Consider the following 21608-nt stretch of genomic DNA (forward strand, 5'->3'; position numbering starts at 1 on the left):
AGTCCTCAAGACAGGAGCAGGAATTAGCTGACTGGGTAGCACTCCATGGAGCAAATAGCCCTAGAGAAAAACACCAAAGATAGAGCAACCTTGGCCCTAGCTGAGGATTCAGTCCTAGAAGCAGAGTAGCTTCTTTGGACCCCAGGCCATCTTCTCTTTCCACCCTAATCTCTCTCCTATGTCTTTGTAAGTAACCCAAGCCAGCAAATGATGGATGAAGGAGAACAAAAGAGATTTTAAAACATGAGAAACAACTCCTAGGGAGCAGAGAGGGATCCTACCCTGGCAGAGAGCAGTGGGGAAGGTGCCTCCATCTGGAAGTAACTTATGTCAGACACGTTTTCCTATCTGAAAGAAAGCCTCAGTCAGGCAATCATGGAACATGAGGAAGTCCAAGTAATGAACAGGATAACCCTAAAAACCCAGGATTTTATAAACATTTGAATTTGATGCTAGAAATCTCTGCAATCTTCTTCTGTTATCATGGCACAAGAGAGAGGGGATTGAGGCTTTAAGAGAAAAATGTTCCCTATTATATCAGGTAAATGGTAAATCAGAATGAATCAACTAGGAGAGGAGGTCAGTGCTTTAAGGTAAAGACTGGGGGGGGGGAGGAACAAACAAACAAATAGAAAAGCCTGGTGTGGGAGGCATTCCATCAACTTTTTACATGCTTCTTATTCAGGAACTCTCCCCAGCATCCCCTAGAGTCAGCTCATTAGGACAGAGGCAGTATTACAGTCATCTCGCTGGCTAAAAAGTTCTCTCCAGGCCATTCCCAGACTTGCTGATGGAAGCAAGTTTAGAAGCAATTTACTTCCCTATAGCTGGAGGAAAATGGTCCCTCCCTGCTCCTTTCCCTCCTCCCTCCACCACCACCCCCCTCTCTCCCCGTCACCTACACCAGCAGTAAAGACAGAGGACAGCAGGTCCTTGACTACTATTTCTAGCTTGGGAAGCTCTGTGAGACTTGTCTGCTTCAATCTGTCTCCCCACAATCCTATTCCATCTCCTAAGTAAGCTCCACACTCAAGTAAAGGTCAGAAATTGTAGAATTCTGTTCTGCAGACAAAGCCCAGCAACGTTTCTGCACATGCTTAAAACCAGTTGTGTTATATATGTAGCACACCTGGTACAGAAGGAAGGGCTTTCGTGGCATATGAGATACTCTATTAAAAAATGATAAATTGTTGTAAAATACTTATGTTCTAGGGCTCCAAATTGGTGAGAATAAATTTCATACCTCTCTTCAAAATATTATTGCACCATATTAACACTCTTGGTTGAGAAATAAATATTTTTTGGCCTTGTTCCTTTGGCAATCTTTTGCATATCACTGCAGCAATTGATATTTGCCCCATACTTGAGAACAGGCAGCTTGACTCCCACCTTTTTCTTCCCAATACTGTCATCTCTTCTTGGATCATAAAGGTGAAGTCCAGTGATAATTAGGCAAAGAGGAATAGAAATAATTTCTCTGATGTGATGTATGATGCAATCTGTTGGTTGCCCTATAGGTCATCTTCCATAGATATTATTCAGCATGCAGCCTCTGATTCCAAATCAACTGTTCTTTCTACTCTCCCACACTCTAAAGTGTGAATTTATTTTTCTTTGGTTAGCAGAATGAGAGGGAGCAAGGCTGGCTAGCAGAGCTGTTTTGACCTGCCTGCTAAAGAACTCCTGTGGGTGACCATGACCCTCCCTTAGCTAATCCTCTCCAAATATTCATTTATTTCTTCTCCATCAAGGAAAATAATTATTTAACTGAAAAGGGTAGAAGCAGCATTTTAAAGAAGGAATAGGGAACTCTGATAGGTAAGTAAAGAGCAAAATGACATCTAGGTCCTTTAAATGATTTTGATTCTTTAGTCCACGGAATCCTATCCCAGGGCTTCAAGAGTACAAGGAAGAATTACTGCTGGTAATCATGGGGAACAAATCACAGCAGATAGGGAGGTGTAAGTGGACTGGAGATGAGTGAGCTCAGACATCCCCCTTTCAAATTACAACCCCAGAATTTGCTGTCTATCCCCAGAACATTTCCAGAACAGGTTATCAAACATTCTATGAGGACTTGGGGAAGATGGGAATTTGAGGTCATCAGGCTCTCAAAAGAATCTCATTACCCCTTGTTGACTGGGAGATCAGGCGGTGTTATAGATGTAATGTATCTGGATTCCCCCATGGCATTTGATAGAAGCCATATGAGGTATGAATAAATAAGCAGGCAGGTGCACATACACACACCCACACACATCCTCATGGAAATTATTAAAAAAAAAAAAAAAAAAAAAAAGATGGGTTAATAGACCCTGGCTCTTGGATTCATAGCTATTGAATGGCTACCCTCACTTGATCTGTTTGAATCTAAAAGTTGGTTTCTCTAGGACTATGTCCCAGTACTCTGTCCTGTCCAACATTTTTATCGACACAAATGACACAAAGCTGGGAGCAATAACTCTTATGATAAAATTAGTGTCCATAGCAGTCTTGACAGGCATAATTGATGAGGCAAAACTAATAAGATTAAATTGAAAAGAGATATAAGTGAAGCCTTGAATTTAGGTTAAAAATATCAATTGATTCAATTAAAACAGGGGAGTCTTGCCATAACATAATACATATGAAAAGATTTGCAGGTATTAACTGACTGCAAGCTGGGTGTGACATCACAGTGACATGAGGGCCTAAAATAGTAACACAATCCCTTAAGCTATATTAATGGATATGGGCTGATCAAATGGTGGGAGGAAATAGTCGCATTGTGCCCAGCAATTTTTATTCCAAATCTAGATTGTTGCTTATTCAGATCTGAGGGCCACATTTTTCAAACTGAAGAATAATCAGGATGGTAAAGAATCTGTTAATTAGTCAGTCAAAAATCATTTATTAAATTATTCCTGTGCTTAGGGCAGAGGATATAGAGAAAGACTTAAGTATAGTCCCTGCCCTTAAGAAGTTCACATATTAATGGAGGAGACAACATGCAAATAATTCTGGACGTATAAAATATATAAAATGCAATTAAATGGCATTCTCAGAATATCAGGTTCCAGGCCCTTTCATCCTTTAAGATGGAAGCTGCTAGGTCCTGGGTAATCCTAATTGTGGCTCTTTGGTATTTAAATTGTTTTTTTTTTTTTTTTTCTGGCTCCTTGACATATCTTTTCCTTGGTACTGTTCTGAAATTTAGTCACGATTCCTTGGGGATTTAATTTTGGGATCTCTTTCATGAGGCAATCAGTGGATTCTTTCAATGGCTATTTTATCTTCTGATTTTAAAATATCAGGGCAGTTTTCTTTTATGATTTCCTATGTAGATGGCATTCTCACTAAGAAAGCACTTTTGTTGAAAGTGGGATTTGAGCTGAGGATTGAAGGAAACCAGGAGGTGGAGGGGAAGCAGTGGAGCACTTGATGTATGGGATCAGCCAAAACCAGACAGAGGTGAGAGGTAAGGTCATAGGAAAAAAGCTAGCATGGGTGCATCCCAAAGTAGAAAGGTAAGATGGGACCTAGCGGTAAAGGCCCTAAAATGCAAGCAGATGATTTTATATTTTGATCATAAAAGCAAGAGAAAACCAGTGAAGTTGATTTGGGAGGGGAATAATGTGGCAAAACCTGTGCTTTGGAAATATCACTTGGGAAGCTGAGTGAAGGACAGATTGGAGTCAGGAGAGCCTCGGGGCTGGGATACCAACCAGAGAGCTCTAGCCATAGTCCAGGCTTGTAGAGAGAAATATGGAGCTTGAAAGGACGAGACAGCGACAGATTGGCTGTGTGGGACAAGTACAAGTGAACCGTCAAGGACAATGCTGAGGCGCTAAGCCAAGGTGACTAAGAAGATGATGGTGTCCTCAGCAGTCCTGGGGAACGCTAGAAGAGAATTGGGTTTGGGAGCAAAGATAATTAGTCTGTTTTGGACATGTTAAGTTTGAGAGATATTAGGATGAGGTATTTAGATTTGGAAATCATCTTCATAGAGACAATAACTAAACCTATGAAAACTAATGAGCTCTCCATGCAAGATAGAATAGAGGGGGGAAAAAAGAAGAGGGTCCAGGACAGCCTCAGGCAGCACCTATAGTTTGTGAGCTCCATCTGGGTAAAGATTTCAGAGAAGACGACGGAAAAGATGGGTCAGAGAATTAATAACAATGTTCCAGAAATCCAGAGGAAAGAAGGTAACCAGGAAGAGAGTGATCCCCAGGATCAAAGGCTGCTGAGAGTATGAGAAGGATGAGGAGTGAGAACAGTCTGGTAGTTGCCAAGAGATTACTGGTAACTGGAGAGTACAGTTTCAGCAAAATGATGAGGGCAGAGGGCAGACAGAGAGTTTAGAAAAGAGGAAGTGGAGGCAGCCTTCTCCTAGAGTTTATTTAAGAAGAGGAATGGAGATAGTGGGCAATAGTGGGGATGGTGGGTTCAGGTGAGTTTGGAGGTTTTTGGAGGATGGGGCTGATGTGGACATGTTTGTAGGTAGCTGAGCAACCAGTAGACAGGATGACATTGATTGAAGAGCCGTGATGTAGAGGAGATTGTTGGGGGGACAGTCTGCTGAAGGTGATGAGATAGAATGAGATCAGGGTTACATGTAGAAGGGTTTACCTTGGCAAGGGGAAGAGCTGTCTTTCATGTCAGAAAGCTAGTTGAAAGAACTGTTTAGCCTGAAAGAGATGAGTCCTATTAGGCTTATGAGAGCTTTGTTTAAAAGGCTATCACATGGAATTGAAGGTAGCCTTTTGTTATCTTTTGTTCCAATGGGAAAACTAAGAAAAAGGGTGAAAATTATAAGGAAGCTGTTTTTGCTTTGACATAAGAGAACTTATTAACCATCTTCAGTACCAAAGAACAATAAGGGCACTCAGACGTCATTGAGTCCAAACCCCACTTGAGCAGGAATCTTTTCTTAAATCTTCAGTAAGTAGTTGTGTGGCCTCTGCCTTCAGTGTTGGGGAATTGGTGCCCACTATGAAAGCTCATTCTACTTTTGGGGAGCTCTAATTCTTGAGAATTTTTTCTTTACATTGAGCCAGAGTTTCTTTTCTGCAAGTTCTTTCCAAGACTCCTAATTCTTTACCCTGGGACTAAACAAGACAAATTTAATCTTTCTTCCAAAATAAAGCCCTACAAAATGCTTGAAGACAGTTCTCATGTCATCTCCTATCTCCCCTAAGTCTTTTACATTTATTCCTTTTAAAAATTCATCTTACTAGATTTGTCCCATCTTTCTATCCTGTCAGAATCCTTTTGGATCTTGATTATTCCATCCAGTATGTCAGTTATCCCTCCCAACATTGAAATATCTGCAAATTTGATAAACTTGCTATCCATGTCTCCATCCATGTCATTGATAAATATATTGAATAGAACAGGAACAAAATTATATCTCTGAGACATATCAGGGGAGACCTCCCTTTAGGCTGACAATGATGCAATAGAATCTATTATTTGGGCCTTATACAACTAGTTTAAAATCCATCTAATTATACTACCATCAATCACATATCATCTTATCCACAAAAAAAGAAAGATACAAACTTTAAAAATGTTTTGCTGAAATCCAAATAAAAAGTACCAACAGCATTCCCCTGATTTATTAGTATAGTAACCCTGACCAAAAAGAAAAAAGATTAGTCTGGCTAAACGTGGTATTGATAAAGCTGTACTGTCTCTTAGTAATCACTTCCACTTTAAATGCCCACAAGCCATCCCTTTAAATATATTCTTAATTTTACCAGGGCTCAAAGTAAATCTTGTATAGTTTCAAGATTTATCCTCTTCCCTTTCTTGAAAAATCAGGACAACATTTACCTGACTTAACTCCTAGAGCAGTGCTCTGCTCTCTCTGAGAGATTACAGTCAGTGGCCTAGTAGTATTATCTGCCCATTCTTTCAGGATCCTGAGAGAGAGTTTGTCCAAGCCTTATGACTGAAACATAATGAAAGCAGCTAAGTGCTCTCTCACCATCTTCTCACTGTTGGTTTCATTTCCTTGTTAGCCATTTTTATTCTATCTTGCTCATTTCAGTGATCATGTTATCAGACCATCAGGATGTGTGGAGTGTCTAGTCCCTCTGGTGGGAGGGCTAAGACAGCCCTTTTCAGGATTGCTCATCCATCTTTGCTGTCCCCCAACTTGCACATGTGGCTCCAGGAATCCTGGTAAAATGTCTAGGCAGACAGGCTACAACCACAGCCTCACGGCTATCAGTGAGGAAGGGGATGTCTACCCCAAACATGTAAAGAATGATCAGAACAGAGCAATTTGTTCCTGTGGCTGTGAAGGCTATAGAAGGTGCTGTCGGATGCTTATCGCATGGTCAGACATTGGAGACGCCCAGATCGTCCCAGCACCCCGGGCCATTCCCACTCATTTTGACTTGTCTCTTGCTCCTTTGACTTTGGAAAGAGGGGGAGCCTGATGACTCTGCACGTCGGCCTCCCTTACATCCAGTTCACAAGCTATCTCTCTGTGATGTCATTGGTCCTCTTCAAAATGAAAAACAGAGTTATCTGTTCAAGAAAGACAAGTCTTTCTCAGAGACCAGTGGAGAGTTCAAGCAGATGTCCCCATAGTCCCTCACTCAGAGTTTTCTAGCAGAGATAGTATTACTATTGCTGTTGTCAGGGATGTTGTAGGAGGAATTTCTGTATTGGTTGGGAGGTAGTTAATCTGATTTCAAAGGGATAACCTAACTCTTAAGTTTCCATTATATTATAAACTGACAGACATTGGGTTTTAGTGTTATACAGTGAAGGAAAAGAAAAGAAGAGTAAGTATTTAGTAGAGTGTCCAATAATGTGCCAGGCACAAAGCTAGATCCTTTACCAAGGGCCTAATATTTACCAATATTAATCACATGTGACCCTCTCAACAAGCCAGAAATAGATACTATTGTTATCCCAGTTCTATAGTTGAGGAAACTGAGGCAACAAGGTTAAGTGATTTGCCCAAAATCACATAATAAGTTTCTGAGGCTGAATTTGAACTTAGGTCTTCTTGCTTCCAACCCCATCTCTCTATCTCCTGTACCATCAGCTGCCTCTATTAGAAAATTACACACCCTACTTTTGAGGAGCATCCCCATTCAGAGGCAGGTTTATCCTGCACATTTAGAATTTCATATAATGCCCTCCCTGGACATATCAGATCAAAATCTAAGTTTTCTCCCCTCCCCATTTCAAAGTCATTACCTCCTTTCAATCCATTTTTGTTTGCACAGATGAACCATCTGACTCCCACTGTATAAAATTAAATGAATGAATGAAAAAACATTTAATAAATGCTTACTATATGCCAGGAATTGAGTTAAGCACTAGAGAACAATACAAAGGCAGTCCCAGCCTTCAAGGAAGTTACATTCTAATTAGGAGAGGACAGCACATATTGGAAATAGTGTGTAGGGAGGAATAGTATGTTCAGTGAAGTCAAAGGAGAAGGTGACTGAACTCATAGGACAAATGACTGACATAACCCAGGAATGATAGCGTTGATTTCTAGTTTTAAAGCTAAAGTTGCTATTTCATTCACTGCTTGGTGGCACACACAGGAAACAGCTAATGAACTGTGGGTAGGAAACTGGGGGGCAGAAAGGAAGTGCAGTTGAAAACCCATCCGATACCAGTCCCCATTGTTTTTGCTAAGCTATGTCTGGCAATGGGATGGGAAGGAAGTGTAAAGAGTGAGTAGATGAGGAAATGACCCCTTCTTTGTCTTTGGTGGGAATGTATCTTTGTATCTAGAAAAATTTGAACTTGTTAGGCACCTTGGGTGAGCGTTTTCTTGCCTTAACTAGATATTTTGGGAAAGAGGCGCGGTTCTTGTTTACAGTTGTAATACAGTTATCTCTTCTTGACCTCAGCCTCCATAACAGGCCACCTCCAGCCTCCATCTCCTAACAGAAATCAAAGCTCCCATCCATATGACTCTGGAGCTCTGCTGATCAAATCTGTGTTTTATAAATATTAATCTAACAGCAGTGGGAAAAGTAGTTTGAGGAAACAGAGGCTGGAAGGAGAGAAGCTAGAAGATTATCAGTAATTCAGGTAAGAGGTGAAAAGGGCCTATTTTAGGGTAACCTGTATGAGTGAAGAGCAAGAGATGCTAATTCTGACTCCAAAATAAAACTTGGCTACTCATTGAGATGCAAAGTGAGAGGGGAAAGATCAACTTTGGCTCCAGACTTGTGAACATGAGAGACTTTGCTGGGAAGGTGGTACCCTCATTGTGAAGATGAAAAAAACAGGCTGAGTTCTACTAGTGGCCACTTAGCTAGTTAGTGTGAAAGGGAAGATTTGAACTCAAGTGTTTCTGATTTTTGAGTCTAGCACTCTAACCATTATGCCATGCAGGCTCCAAAAACGGCCTTCTTCAGCCAGAACCTCATAAAGTTTTGGTGCCCCATACAATAGACACTTAGTAAGTCCTGACAACTAATTGAAATATATTGAATCTAAAGGAACTGAAGGGCCTGGGACTAGATAGGAAGTTGAAATTCCTACTGCCAAAGGGAAGAGTGCACTAAAAGAATTGATTCAAGGTGGTTGTGCTGGGCAGGAAAGTGAGTGTGACGGCATTTAGAGTATAACAGACACCCCCCAAAAGGAAGCTTGGCAATAACTTTCAAAGTTGTCTGCTTGTCTGTGGTTTTTTATGACCTTTCTTCTCATATTTTGTTTTGGGGACAGGGAATTGCCCCTCCCACTGGAGGAAAAAAGGGGGGAAAAACCTTACCAAATATGTCACACAAAATAAATCCCTGTACTGAGCATGTTTTATAAAGGGATCTTTCATTCTCTTCTCTCCAGTGGAGACTAGTGTTTTTTATTATCAGAATTCTGGGATTGTGCTTGGTCATTTCATCAATCAGAATTCTTAAATCCTCCAAAGTTGGTTTTCTCTACTATGTTGTTATATGAATTGTCTCCTAATTCTGCTTACTTAACTCATTTCATACAGTTCTTCCAAGGTTTTACCTGAAATTCTCTCTTTTATCATTTCTTTTGGCATATTCCATTACATCAACATATCATAATTTGTTCAACTTTTTCCCAATTGACGAACACCCTTGTAGTTTCCAATTCTTTACTACTATAAAAAGAGCACCTATAAATATTTTTGTTCATCTAGGTCTCTTTCTCTTTATGTTTTTGAGATATAGATGAGTAATATCACAGGGTCAAAGGGTATGGAGAGTTAATGTCTTTATAGACATAGTTCTAAATTGCTTTCCAGAATGATTTACCAATTCATACCTTTACCAGCATTAATTTTTGGTGATATTTTTTCATTCCCCCCTCCTCAGGACCAGCACACTATAGAGAGGAAGAAAAGAGCCTTTCAGCTTTGCCTTTCACCAACTATGAGTCAGCATCTTCATTGGCTTGTCATCCATTCATTGGAAATTTTGTTGCAGAAGTTTATAGATCATCTACCATTTTTATTTAAGATCCTGGGAATTGATTTTTGAACATAAACTACCACTTTCTCCCACACACATACACAAAACCCTTTAACATCATATAAAAATCAGGCTCACGGTGATTTGATGTAACTTCTTAATTGAACAAAAGGAAAAAGAGATAATCAAACACTTTGATAGTATTCCTATATATGTTTTCTTGAGCACTGTGGGTGAAGGGAGGCAGAGACCAGAAGAATGTACAAATATAGTAACTGATTTCTCTGTCACTTAGGTTAAATCAAACAGTCTAATCCAGCAAGTATTTGAGCACCCTAATTAGATTTATGAAAACATATAATAGTACTAGTCCTTAAAGTATTTGGTCTTTTGGAGGCCAAGGACAAGAAGTACCCACATAAAAAGTTAAATAATACAAGGCAAAAATTCAAAGGCAGTCATAAGACAAGTTTTTGATTATTTGCTAAGTGAAATATTAGAGAATGAGTGCTAAGAGTCAAGAAACAAGAAGTCCCCAGCTCTGTAATGCCCTAGGAATTGGACTTGAAATAAGTAGGATTTGATCTGGACTTTGAAGGATGGCAGAGGAATTGTTTCATTCTTTGAATCCCCAGAAGCCAGTGTAATTAGTGACTTATAGATGAGAATATGTTGATTAATTGATTGATAAGATTCAGGTAATTGGAAAAAAGTAGAGCAGGCATTCCAAATTGGTGAAACCTGTGTGAGATGAGGTGGGAATGAATTATAACTTATATAGAAAACATAATAGATCAGTGTAGTTTAAGCTTCAGATTTTTTGAGAAGTGTAGTGGTAAATAAGGCAAGAAAGAGAGGCCAGGGTCAAATTATGGAGAGCATTGAATGGCAGGCTAAGGAATCATAGGGTTTGTCCTGTAGGAAACAGGGTTGAAGATTTACGTGCAAGAAAGTGATAGAGGAAGATTGATTTATGTATGTAAAGATGTATGTAAAGATATGTAAGATAAGACCATAGATTTAGTGCTTAGAGGGAATCCAGAGGTCATCTAATACAGGGCTCTCATTTCACAGATAAGGAGAGGGAAACCCAGAAAAGTTAAGTCTTAGAACAGTTCACACAGTCACAGAGAAAGGATTCACAACCATATTTTCTGATTGCAAATTCATTTTATAAAGGAGAAAGAGATAAAAAGATAAATTGGTATAGGATAGGATAAAGAGAATCATTAAGACAATTTTACAATATCCTAGGCATAAGGGCAAAAATTTAGATAGCTGAAATAAAAATGAAAAGGAAAGCATATAAATGTGAGACATTCTGAACAAATCATTAGGGTTTTGGTGACTGGCTATTGGAAATAAAGGAAAAGCTAATGAGACAGGGTAACTAGAAGAATGATGGACTGTTAACAAAGAAAGGGAAGTTGGAGAAAGACCCAGTTTGGGGGAAGATGCTAATGAGCTTAGTTTTAATGTGGAGTTTAAGGTAACAGCAAGGCTTCCAACTGGAAATTTCTAAGACAATAAGATATGCCTGAAAATAAAAAAAAGTAACAGATGCCCCGTGATGAGAATGACCAGTCCCTCATTGTTTCTCTCTCCATTCTGACTGAGCACTGCATTTAACTGGCCTGCCAAAGAAGAGCTCCTGAAGTACCCATTCATGCTGTAGTTGGGAGAAAGAAAATTGGGCAGAACTCCCTGCTGCCAATCACACCCTTCCCTTACACAGTCAAAGCCCCATAGGAGGTACTTGAATCAAAGTCTTGCCACACAGTTTAATTATTTTATTTCATCTATCAAGTGGATGTTGGCAGTTGCTGTATATCATTAGACTTTCTCAAAACCGTTTGACACCACGGACTGTGTTTGTGTCACACTCATTCCTCACAGTGTCATGCACACACGAGTGACTGAGGGAACGTGGAATCCCCCTTTCTGTAGATTTCTTAAAGCAAGAAAGATTCTTTGTGTCCTGTCTGCGTTCAGTATTATTGGGCACACCATCAGGAGAAAAGATTCAATAACTTCTAAAGGGGCTGTGTCAGTCTCAGAGGGTCCACTAACCATTAATCATGGTGGAGCCCTTTAAACTAGCTTTCAGTTCTCTTGGGCATTTTAGAACTTATTTCAGGAAAATGATGGGATCTGATTTTGTTTCCATTTAATGAACTACCAATAAAGATTCCTTTATTCTAAATAGGCAACCTTTTACTTATGACTATATTACTTAAAAATAAGAAATGTAGGAAAGCAGATGAAGTCATAATAATAGCTCACATAAATACACAGCATTTTAAAGCATTTCCTGGGGGAAGCACTTTCCTCATTCTTTGACTTGTATACTATAAGAATCATTGTCTCCACTTTATAGATGAAAAAACTGAGACTCAGAAGTTACTTGAGTACAGTCATACAGATACTAAGTGTCAGTGAAGACTTGAACTCAGGTGGTCTTAAACTAATACTAAACCCAGTATTCTTTCTATTTTATTACATTTAAAAGCATACAGATTTCTCTTTTCAAATGCAGATATGATAAAGTGTTAAACTTTTGAGTTCCTTCCAACGCTAATAGTCTGTTATATTATTGTATCCTTAGTTTTAATTTGAATCTTAACATATGGTAAGCATCTAACCAAACATTCATTCATTCATTCCTATTCCTGCTCCGAGGTTCCCTGATACTACTGCCAGTATTTCCCAGAGAAATAACATTTCAGTATAGTTGAGGTAGCACCATTAATACTCTCTATATTTTGGGTACTTGATGAGTAAATGGGGTTTTATAGATTGACAGGTTGACCTAAACCAAAGCATTGTTTGAATAAAAAAATCATTCCAGGTTCTGAATAACTTACTTTACAAACTTTTGGAACACAACCTGTTCACTAAGAACTTTCTAGTATGTAGAGATTAATGTTTATTTCCAGGAAATTATGCTCTTAATAACTTCAGAGTGACTGTTGTCTTGATTTATCCTGTGGTATTTGTTCCACCTGTAAAATGTCATCTTGACCTTCTGTAAGCTTTTTTTTCTTTTCCTTTTCTTTCCTTCCTTCCTTCTTCCCTCCCTTCCTCCCTCCCTTCCTCCCTCTTTTCCTCTCTTCTTCCCTCCCTTCCTTCCTCCCTCCCTTCCTTCTTCTTTCCTTTCTTCCTTCCCTCCCTCTCTTCCTTTTTTCTTTCCTTCTTCCTTCCCTTCCTCCTTCCCCCCCTCCCTTCCTCCCTCCCTTCCTTCCTTTCTTTTTTGCTGAGGCAATTGGGATTAAGTAATTTGCCCAGGGTTACACAACTAGGAGTGTTAAGTGTCTGAGAGCACATTTGAACTCAGGTCCTCCTGACTTCAGGGCTCTATACTGCATCACTTTGCTGTCCCAGGAATCCAGCTTTTTAAAGAAGCATCCTGCAATTGGGAAGTTTGGGTTTCTCTCTTATTCCATACAGAACTTTTTCTGGTTCTTTCTTTGCTTTTCTGAGTTTTGTTTTTTGTTATTGTTGTTGTTGTTACTGTTTTAGTTTGGGTTTTTTTTTTTTTAATGCTAAAAGCAATTTTGTCTTCCATTAGAGGAAGGGTTTTCTTTGGTCTTTTCACCTTCACAGTGATGGAAATGACTTTGTTGTACCCTAGCTAATGATTCTGAAAGCTATACACCTTTCTCTCCTCCAGTTAGCTGGAACATTAACTCCAGTTAAATGCAGTACTCCAGTAGTACAGTACTATTGTACTTTTAATATACAGTAGAAAAAGCATTGAAATTGGAGCTAAAAGATTTGGGTTTTGATCCCAACTCTACAACTTAGTATATAACCATGGGCCTCAGTTTTCTCATCCATAAAATTAGAGGATTGGATTAGATGACCTCTAAAGTTGACTCCAGCCCTTGACCCAATTTTGACCTTATGAATCCTCTAATTGTGTGTGTGTGTGAGAGAGAGACACACATACACACACAAACACACAGAATGAGTGTGAGTAAGGGTGGAGGGAGAAGGAGGGAAAGGCAGATGGGCTCAAATCTTTGTCTAAAACCAACCATCTCTCCCTCATATTTAATCCTCATTTGCTGTCTTTTGAGAGTCGTGACAGAGAGAGGTAGATAAGGGAATATGGAAAGCGGGTAAACTGGTCTCCTGCCCTCCTCTGCCCTGTCATTGCTACTGTGATGTCCATCCGGGATTTAAATGATTCTAAACAATCCTTCAATCATGTTTATTTAGTATGATTAGTTTTCCTAAATTTTCTAAAACAGAGGTGTTTCCCCAACAATCTTTGCTACAAATGACAGGTTCTTGAAATGCCTCTTCCAGATTAGTTCCGCCCATCTTTTGCTAACTCAAGTCACTCCAACTTTTCCATGCATTTTAAATAGCTATAATTAGTCTGTCCTTGTTTGTCTTTATGTATATCATACGTATACTTTTTTCCCCCCTAAAAGACTACAAGGCAGCATTGCATAGTCTGCTGGACTAGGGCTTCCTAAACTTTTTCCATTTGTGATCACTTTTTGCCCAAGAAATTTTTATGTGATCCCAGTTATATAAATATATAAAATAGGTATATAAATCACACATTTACTGATAATAAATCATAATTTCATGACTTCCATGTTCAATGACTTAACCCTATATGAAGCTTTGTGTTATATATTTAAGCTATATTGGATTACTTGCTGTCTAGGGCAGAGGAGAGAGGGAGGGAGAAAACTTTGGAACACAAGGTTTTTCAAGAATGAATGTTGAAAATTATCTTTGCATGTATTTTGGAAAATTAAAAAGCTATTACTATTTTTTTAAAAGCAGCAGCAGCAGCTTTGTGTTAAACCAGGAACTTCCCAAAGGGAAGCTACTACATTTGAGATAAAACACCTGGGTTTGGGACTCAGCTTTGTGGACTAGCTACATGATGGGAGGCAAGTCAGCATCCTTTTCAGAAATGCATTTCTTGTTGTACCAGTGGTCCTTTCCCAACAATAGCTTTCTGTCATTCATTTGAAGTCTAGCTTTGAGAGCAAAAAACTTGTTATCCCAATTATAATGAAAAGTTCCTAAAGTACCCTGTCTCTGACACTGGGATCTCTACAGAATCCAAAGCCAGCCCTCCTCTGGAGTGGACACCTTGCTCTCCAGCAGCCTTGATTCTTCCTCTTGTGTGTTGGCTCTGGTATCCATCTCACCTGTTAAACTCATCGTGTTGATGGCCAGGTGCATTCCTGTCTCTTGGCCCTATTTAGGAGGAGGAATTGTTTTGGTGCTGCCAGGAATTCAGGAAGCCCCTGAGGGTTTTTTCCATCTGTGCCAGCCTTGGCTGGGTGCCAAGCTGTAGATTGGTAATGAATTTTTGATACCCTAAAGATTTCTGCCCCACTGGTTTGTCAGTAGGAGGAATTTAATAATGAACCTTTAGGAACTTGGCAATTCACTTGGCTTCCCGATTTCCCTGTGTTAGGAATATTTTGTCCTTGGTGAGAGTGAGGGTCCTTGAATGACCTTGTTGCCATTGAACTATCATGTTCCCAGAGAAGGTGAACTAAGTAAGGTAGGGTGAGGTATGAGAGTTATTAATAGCTTTTCTACTTTTATATTAAGCTTTATTAGTTCACAGATTCCTTTCCATATCCATTATCTCACTTTAACTTTACAATGTAGGCAGAGCAGGGCTTGTTCTCATATGGTGAGAGAAGAAATGAGGAAGAAGCCTCATAACCTTGAGGCCGGACTGGCAGGAGTCTGTTACAGTCACTTATGCCTCATTAAGCACCTCCTCTGCCTTTGGTGATAGGTACAAAGACAAATGAAATAGCTCTGTTCTTTGGAGCTAAACCATATGTATACAGGTAAAAAGAAACAAAATGTATACAAAATAATTTGGGGGGGAGAGATTACTAACAATTATGAGATCTGGAAAGGCCAGGAGTCCCTGTTCAGAATTTAAGAAACTGAAAATGAGTCATTCTGTCTTGGAAAGAAAATGAATGTATCACAAGAGGCTGTGGTCTTTAAATCAACATCAAATCAGAAAAAGCCAACAAAGAAGTTTTTGTCATTAAAGGGTGTGTGTGTGTGTGTGTGTGTGTGTGGAGAGGGTTAATTTGGGATATTTTTTTAAACTAAGATCTGAGACAGCGAGGTAGCAGAATGAGTAGAGAGATGGGACAGGAATCAAGAGCTGTTGTTCAGTTATTTCAGTCATATCCTACTCTTCATTACCCCTATTTGATTTTTTTTTTGGCAAAGATACTATAGTGGTTTGCCATTTCTTTCATGAGGAAACTGAGGCAAACAGCATTAAGTGATTTGCCCAGGATCACATAGCTTTTAAGTGTTGGGCCAGGTTTTTTTTACACTTTTAAATAAAATATGCAAAGATAGTTTTCAGCCTTCACCTTTGCAAAAGCTTGTGTTCCAAATTTGTCTCCATCTCTCTCCCCTCCCCTTCCTCCCCCTTCTCCAAGATAGCAAACAATCTAATATAGATTAAACACGTACAGTTCTTCTAAACATATTTCCATATTCATCATGCTGCATGTCATGCTGATTTTTAAAAATCAGATCAAAAGGGAAGAAAATGAGAGGGGGAAAAAAAAGGAAAATAACAACATCAAAAAGGTGAAAGTACTGTGCTTTTTCTGGATGTGGATGATACTTTCCATGCCAAGTCTATTGGAATTGCCTGAATCACCTCATTGCTGAAAAGAGCTAAGTCCATCATAGTTGATCATCCTACAATCTTGTTGCTGTGTACAATGTACTCTTGGTTTTACTCACTTCACTCAGCATCAGTTCATGTAAGTTTCTTAAGGCCTTTCTGAAATCACCTTGCTGATCGTTGCTTATAAAATAATAATATTCTATAATATTCATATACTGTACCTTATTCAACCATTCTCTAGCTGATGAGCGGCTACAAGCATTTTTGCACACGTTGGTCCTTTTCCTTTTTTATGATTTGTTTGGGATATAAGCTCACTAGAGAAACTGCTGGATCAAAGGGTATGCACAATTTTATAGCCCTTTGGGTACAGTTCCAAATTGCTTTCCAGAATGGTTGGATCACTTTACAACTCCACCAGCAATGTATTAGTGTCCCAGTTTTCCCACATCCCCTCCAGCATTTATCATTATCTTTTCCTGTCACTTTAGCTAATCTGAGAGGTGTGAGGTGGTTTCTCAGAGTTGTTAATTTGCATTTTTCTCATTGATAGTGATTTGGAGCATATGACTAGAAATGTGGCCAGATTTTGACTCATGAAGTTGAGTCTTCCTGGCTCTAGGCCTGATTGCTCTTTTGACTTTTGACTTTTACACCAAGTTGCTGGGTTCAAATTCAGCCTCATATTCTTACTAGCCATGTTACTTTAGGCATATCATTTCTTTTGGGTAGGGGGGGAGGAAGGGAAAAAAGGTTAAGGGGGAGACAAGAGACAGAAATGAATGTAGACTCTTTATCATGTCAAGGAAATATCAAATCTTCAGGGTACCAAACTTTGTCCTAAGCATAGTGAATTACTTTTTGAACTTTCCATGTCACCAGCTTTCCATAGTTTATATGTGCTTCACACCCCTCTCCTTGCTGTGACATCCTATTTTAGTCCTATCAACTAAACAATAGTAAAGTATTCATTATCAAAATAAGAGTTCACAGATCATTACCACACAGCAACATAAAAAACACATTTAATGTTAATTAATGATTTCTGACCATTTTCAGATATAGTAAAAAGGCAAATTCAGTACAGTTTCTTTGGAATTAGTAAGATGTTCCTTTTTATACACAACAGATTCCATACCCCTATGTTGGTTGTATATATGGTTGTATATGGGTTGTAAATACATATTTTCTTGCCTAGAATCAAAGGTCTGAGTTTATAAAGATAGTAACTGGGGCTTGTCAATAGTCCTGTCTTTTTGTCTCTTGCCCTCATCCAGAGTTTCTTCTAAGAACATCAGAATTTAGATCATATTTGGGTCTCTACAAAAAGTTAGAAAATGCTTCCTGTGGTGGCATTCAGGCTAACGAAACATTAAAAGTAAGGCAGGCTTTATTTGCCCTAATTAAAAGGACCTATACTAGAGTAAACATAGTTTTTTTTTTCCCCCTGAGGCAGTTGGGGTTAAGTGACTTGCCCAGGGTCATATAGCTAGGAAGTGTTAAGTGTCTGAGACCAGATTTGAACTCAGATCCTCCTGACTTCAGGGCTGGTGCTCTATCCACTGCACCACCTAGCTGCCCTATAAACATAAATATTTAAGAAAACTTTTCCTCTCTGGAGGTATTGCCACCCCAGGGTCCTGTGCAATCTTTTAGGTTTAGAATTTGTATTGCCCTGGGTGAGATCTCCCTTTAAAAGGAAAAGAATTTGGATCACGAGTGACCAGCTTTCCTCCCTCCCCCCCGAATCTGCACAGTCCATGTACCTCACAATAACAGCAAAGGGCACAGTTTGGATTTTGCTCATCCTTATGGCTCTGTGCTTCTCAGTTCCCATTTGATCCAGAAACTCAGTGGCTGGATCCCAAGGCATGGTCCAGGAGCCCCTCCCTTGAACAAAACTCCCTAGAAGGGACCACATGGATGTGCAAGTTTCCCTCTGAGGAACCTCCTTCTGCAACCTCCCAGCTCTTCTGCTCAGTGATCCCTTGTCTTGGCCCTCTTTTTAAAAGGCTGACTCCAGTGTAAGTCTTAGCCACTGGGGACTTGATTGATTATCCACAGTGGCTTTCACGGAGCAGCTCAGGTCAAGACAAAGAATTAATCTTCTAGAAGATGTCACCATTGCTTGAACAGTGTCCTTATTGGTGGACCCTGAAAACTTTAGTGTCATATGTAGAGTCATCATTGATAGCAGAACTCTGTCCATAGGGGCAGCAAAGTATAAGACAATATCAAGTATTTAGGTCTGTATAAATTCTCTTCCTCAAATCTTTTGAGTTTCTGATGTTGCAGATTTTCTCCTATGTCGTATAGTGCTATAGAAACAGAAGTCTTTCTCTCAGTACGTCTCAGAATCAGTAGGACTTGAACTGGACAAGTTTTATTTTTTAGTGTTGTCCCCCTTCTTTCTTCCTTGACACCATTTTCAGCATCAGGAAGGTTGGCTTTATGTCTAGGGCAGGCCATGGGGAAAAAGGGAGCTAAAGCCTCAAGATTTGTCCCACCTTCACTTTTTGTACAGGGTGCGGACATTGTAAGAAGATGAAGCCCGAGTTTGAGAGTGCAGCGGAGACCCTCCATGGAGCTGCAGATGTAAGTGCCTTTGTTTACCCCTTCCTCCTCTCTTTTAACCCTTTTCTTTAAGAAATCAGCAGTAAGTGGAATCATAAAAGCAGCTTCTCCTTACAAATTATTTAGTTGTTCTCTTATTCCCTTGAACTCTTTAGCTCTTGTCATCCAAAGTACTAGCCACATATGTGGCCCCTTCCAGCATTGGGAAAGTGTAGAACAAACATTCTGTCTGGACTGGAAACTGATCATCATTTCCCTTGTTCTTCTGGGTGCCTGAGGTACTTTGGTCCTGGAACTTTAGTCCCAAGGGGCCTTCCTTTTGTCCCCTGGGACCTTCAAGCTTGTAAATGGGTCCCATCTTCTTTTAGGGGAGTGGTTTAAAAGTTTCACCTGGGTATCTTATTTCAAAGCAGATGGGGACAGTGATGTGACATATTCATGCTTGCATTGGTGTAGTGAGTCTGACTGACAAGCAGTTCTCCACAGAGATATCTGGGCATTGGCTATCTGCTGCTGGGAATTCATCCATCATCTTAGCAGCTCTGGGCCTGATACTTTGACCCATAATTTTCTCTTTCCCTATTCCAGAGTCCAGGTGTTCTTGCAGCCATTGATGCCACTGTCAATAAAGCCACTGCAGAACGATATCAGATCTCAGGCTTCCCTACACTAAAATATTTTAAGGATGGAGAAGAAAAGTATACCTTGCCACAGCTTAGAACAAAGAAGAAGATTATCGAGTGGATGCAGAAGTAAGTTTTGTGATATTGAGATTATATCCAGACTTCTGACACTCAGCCACTGGCGATTGCTCTGGGAAGTAAGAAATATATCAAAAGCCTAATTTCTTCAGCTCAGAGCTATCTTCATTTAAGATAAATTTTAATTCCAGAATCCAACAGCTATGTAGTTTGTTGGTAATGCTTTCTAATCCATTGAGTTACTCTTATCCCCTTTGGATAAGATTTTCAAAATCCTAGTAAAGTGCTTGCACATTTTTTCCAAAGCATCTTTTCATTTAATCTCCTTAACCCCTGGTTACATTTCTTTCCTTCATTTTTTTCTCTCTAAATAAAAGTAGGAAAATAAGGTACTTGAAATAGAAGAGCCAATGTGCTGATTGGTCTATCTGATTGACAGGACCCCGAGTTAAAAATATGAATTCTGAGTTACCTAGGACAATGTAATAGAAGAATAGACATAATCAAAAACCCAGACGTTGTTGCCAAACTTCTTTTTCCCATTTAAAAATTCTCTAAGATTTGTTTGCACAATTTCCCAGAGAATAATTATGCCTTATGGACAGAGGTACTCACAGGGAAACCAAAGGCAAAAATGGACAGAGTACTTCTTACATGCTTTTATGTCAGCAGAAACCATAGTAGCTTCTCAGCCTTTTCTTCCCAAACAAAAATGACTTAAGCATAACCTATTTCTAGCAGTGGGAGACCTTGGTGAGTATGGGAGAATGAGGAGATATGGTTTCTCACCAAGGAGAGCTCTTAATGTGAGACTGCATTGTCCTTGCCATCAATGACTCTGCTTTCTCATGGATCAGACTAGAAAGATATTGCAGGGAGCAACTCAAAGGGTCCTCACAAAACAACATAGAAATGGAAAACTATGTATATACCCAGAATTCAGAATTGAATAATCATAAATCTCAGATGAGTTTAATTAAAAAAGACTTTCTGCAAGAAGAGAGTGGACTGATGAGCTTCAAAACATTGTATAAATTGGTAAAGTACTTCCCAAGACCTTTCCTTATCGTCAACTTCAACCTCTGCCTCCTCTTAGCCTTGGTGCCAGATTAGCATGATGGCACATTGTAGGCCCTAGGTTTGTGAGAGCCAGGTGGCCTCCTTATTTCAGAATCCAGAACTTTCTCCTCTCTGGAACTTGCAAGAAGCTCTGTCTGGGGCTAGCATTACATTAAGCAAGCTGTTTATCCAAGTCTTTTCCTTTAGCTCCACTGTATTGCCAGTTGGTGGCTCATTAAGAGGTAACAGAGCAGAAGATAGGGGAGGGATGATAAAGATAAATTAAAACCAATGCATATTATTTGGCCTTCTGTTTGGTCAGCACATAAGTAAAAGTTCATCATAGGCATAATAGTAAGTTCCTTAGTGGTATATATGATCTAAATAGAAAAGAGAGAGAGAACCTTCTTCCTCTAAGTTAATTTTACAGTCATTACTTTGTGTATGTATGACTGTGCATGAAAAGATCAATACACAATTAATGATACACATTTGCCAAGTACTTTGTTTCCCCCCAAAGTGCTCTCAAATGTATTGCCTCATTTTTATCCTCAGGGTGCATATGAAGCAAAGTAAAATGGATTTCTCTCCCTTTCATTTATAAGGAAACTGAGACCCGAAGATGTTGAACGACATACCTAAAGTTACACAATTAGTCCTTCCTGTTTTATACATGCACAGAGAATCATGTAGATTCTATGTGGGGAATGAAAGCCACTTAGTTGTAGTATTGTAAATGAAGCTTGGTGACCTTCTGTTTGATCAGCACATAAGTAAATGTAAAAGTTCATCATAGGCATAATAGTAAGTTCCTTGGTGGTATATATGATCTGAACAGAGAGGAAAGAGGGAGAGGAGAGAAGGAAAGGGAGAAAGAGGGAGGGAAGGAGAGAGAGAGAGAAAGAAAGAGAGAGAGAGAGAAAGAGAGAGAGAGAAACTTTTTATTCTAAGTTAATTTTACAATAAACAAAAGAAATACTTTGAAGATGTCTGGAAATACAACTTTTAAGTAATTTTGGGTAGGTAGAGAATCGCAGAAACAGACACAGCAACTGTAAAGAGAAAGGGGCAATGATCAGGATTAGGGGCTATTACAAAAGCAAAGGCCTCAGACCTCTAAAGAACTTGGGGATAAACAATAGCAGGCTTTTTATCACTGAGAGAGGTTCTTCTCGGGCTCTTTAGCTCTTATCACCCATGTGACTTCTGATAAAT

General features: G+C 39.4%; 1 protein-coding gene across 1 annotated transcript in view; it reads left to right on the forward strand.

Annotated features, from left to right (window-relative positions):
- PDIA5 (protein disulfide isomerase family A member 5) overlaps positions 1–21608 on the forward strand; it is a 170611-nt gene that overhangs the window by 122196 nt on the left and 26807 nt on the right. The window contains exons 12-13 of the mRNA XM_051985419.1: positions 18584–18654; positions 19222–19385. Of these exons, the coding sequence (XP_051841379.1) occupies positions 18584–18654; positions 19222–19385 (235 nt within the window). The remainder of the gene's footprint in view (positions 1–18583; positions 18655–19221; positions 19386–21608) is intronic.

This window comes from Antechinus flavipes, chromosome 3 (genome assembly GCF_016432865.1).
Source record: "Antechinus flavipes isolate AdamAnt ecotype Samford, QLD, Australia chromosome 3, AdamAnt_v2, whole genome shotgun sequence".
In the NCBI taxonomy this organism is placed as follows: Eukaryota; Metazoa; Chordata; class Mammalia; order Dasyuromorphia; family Dasyuridae; genus Antechinus; species Antechinus flavipes.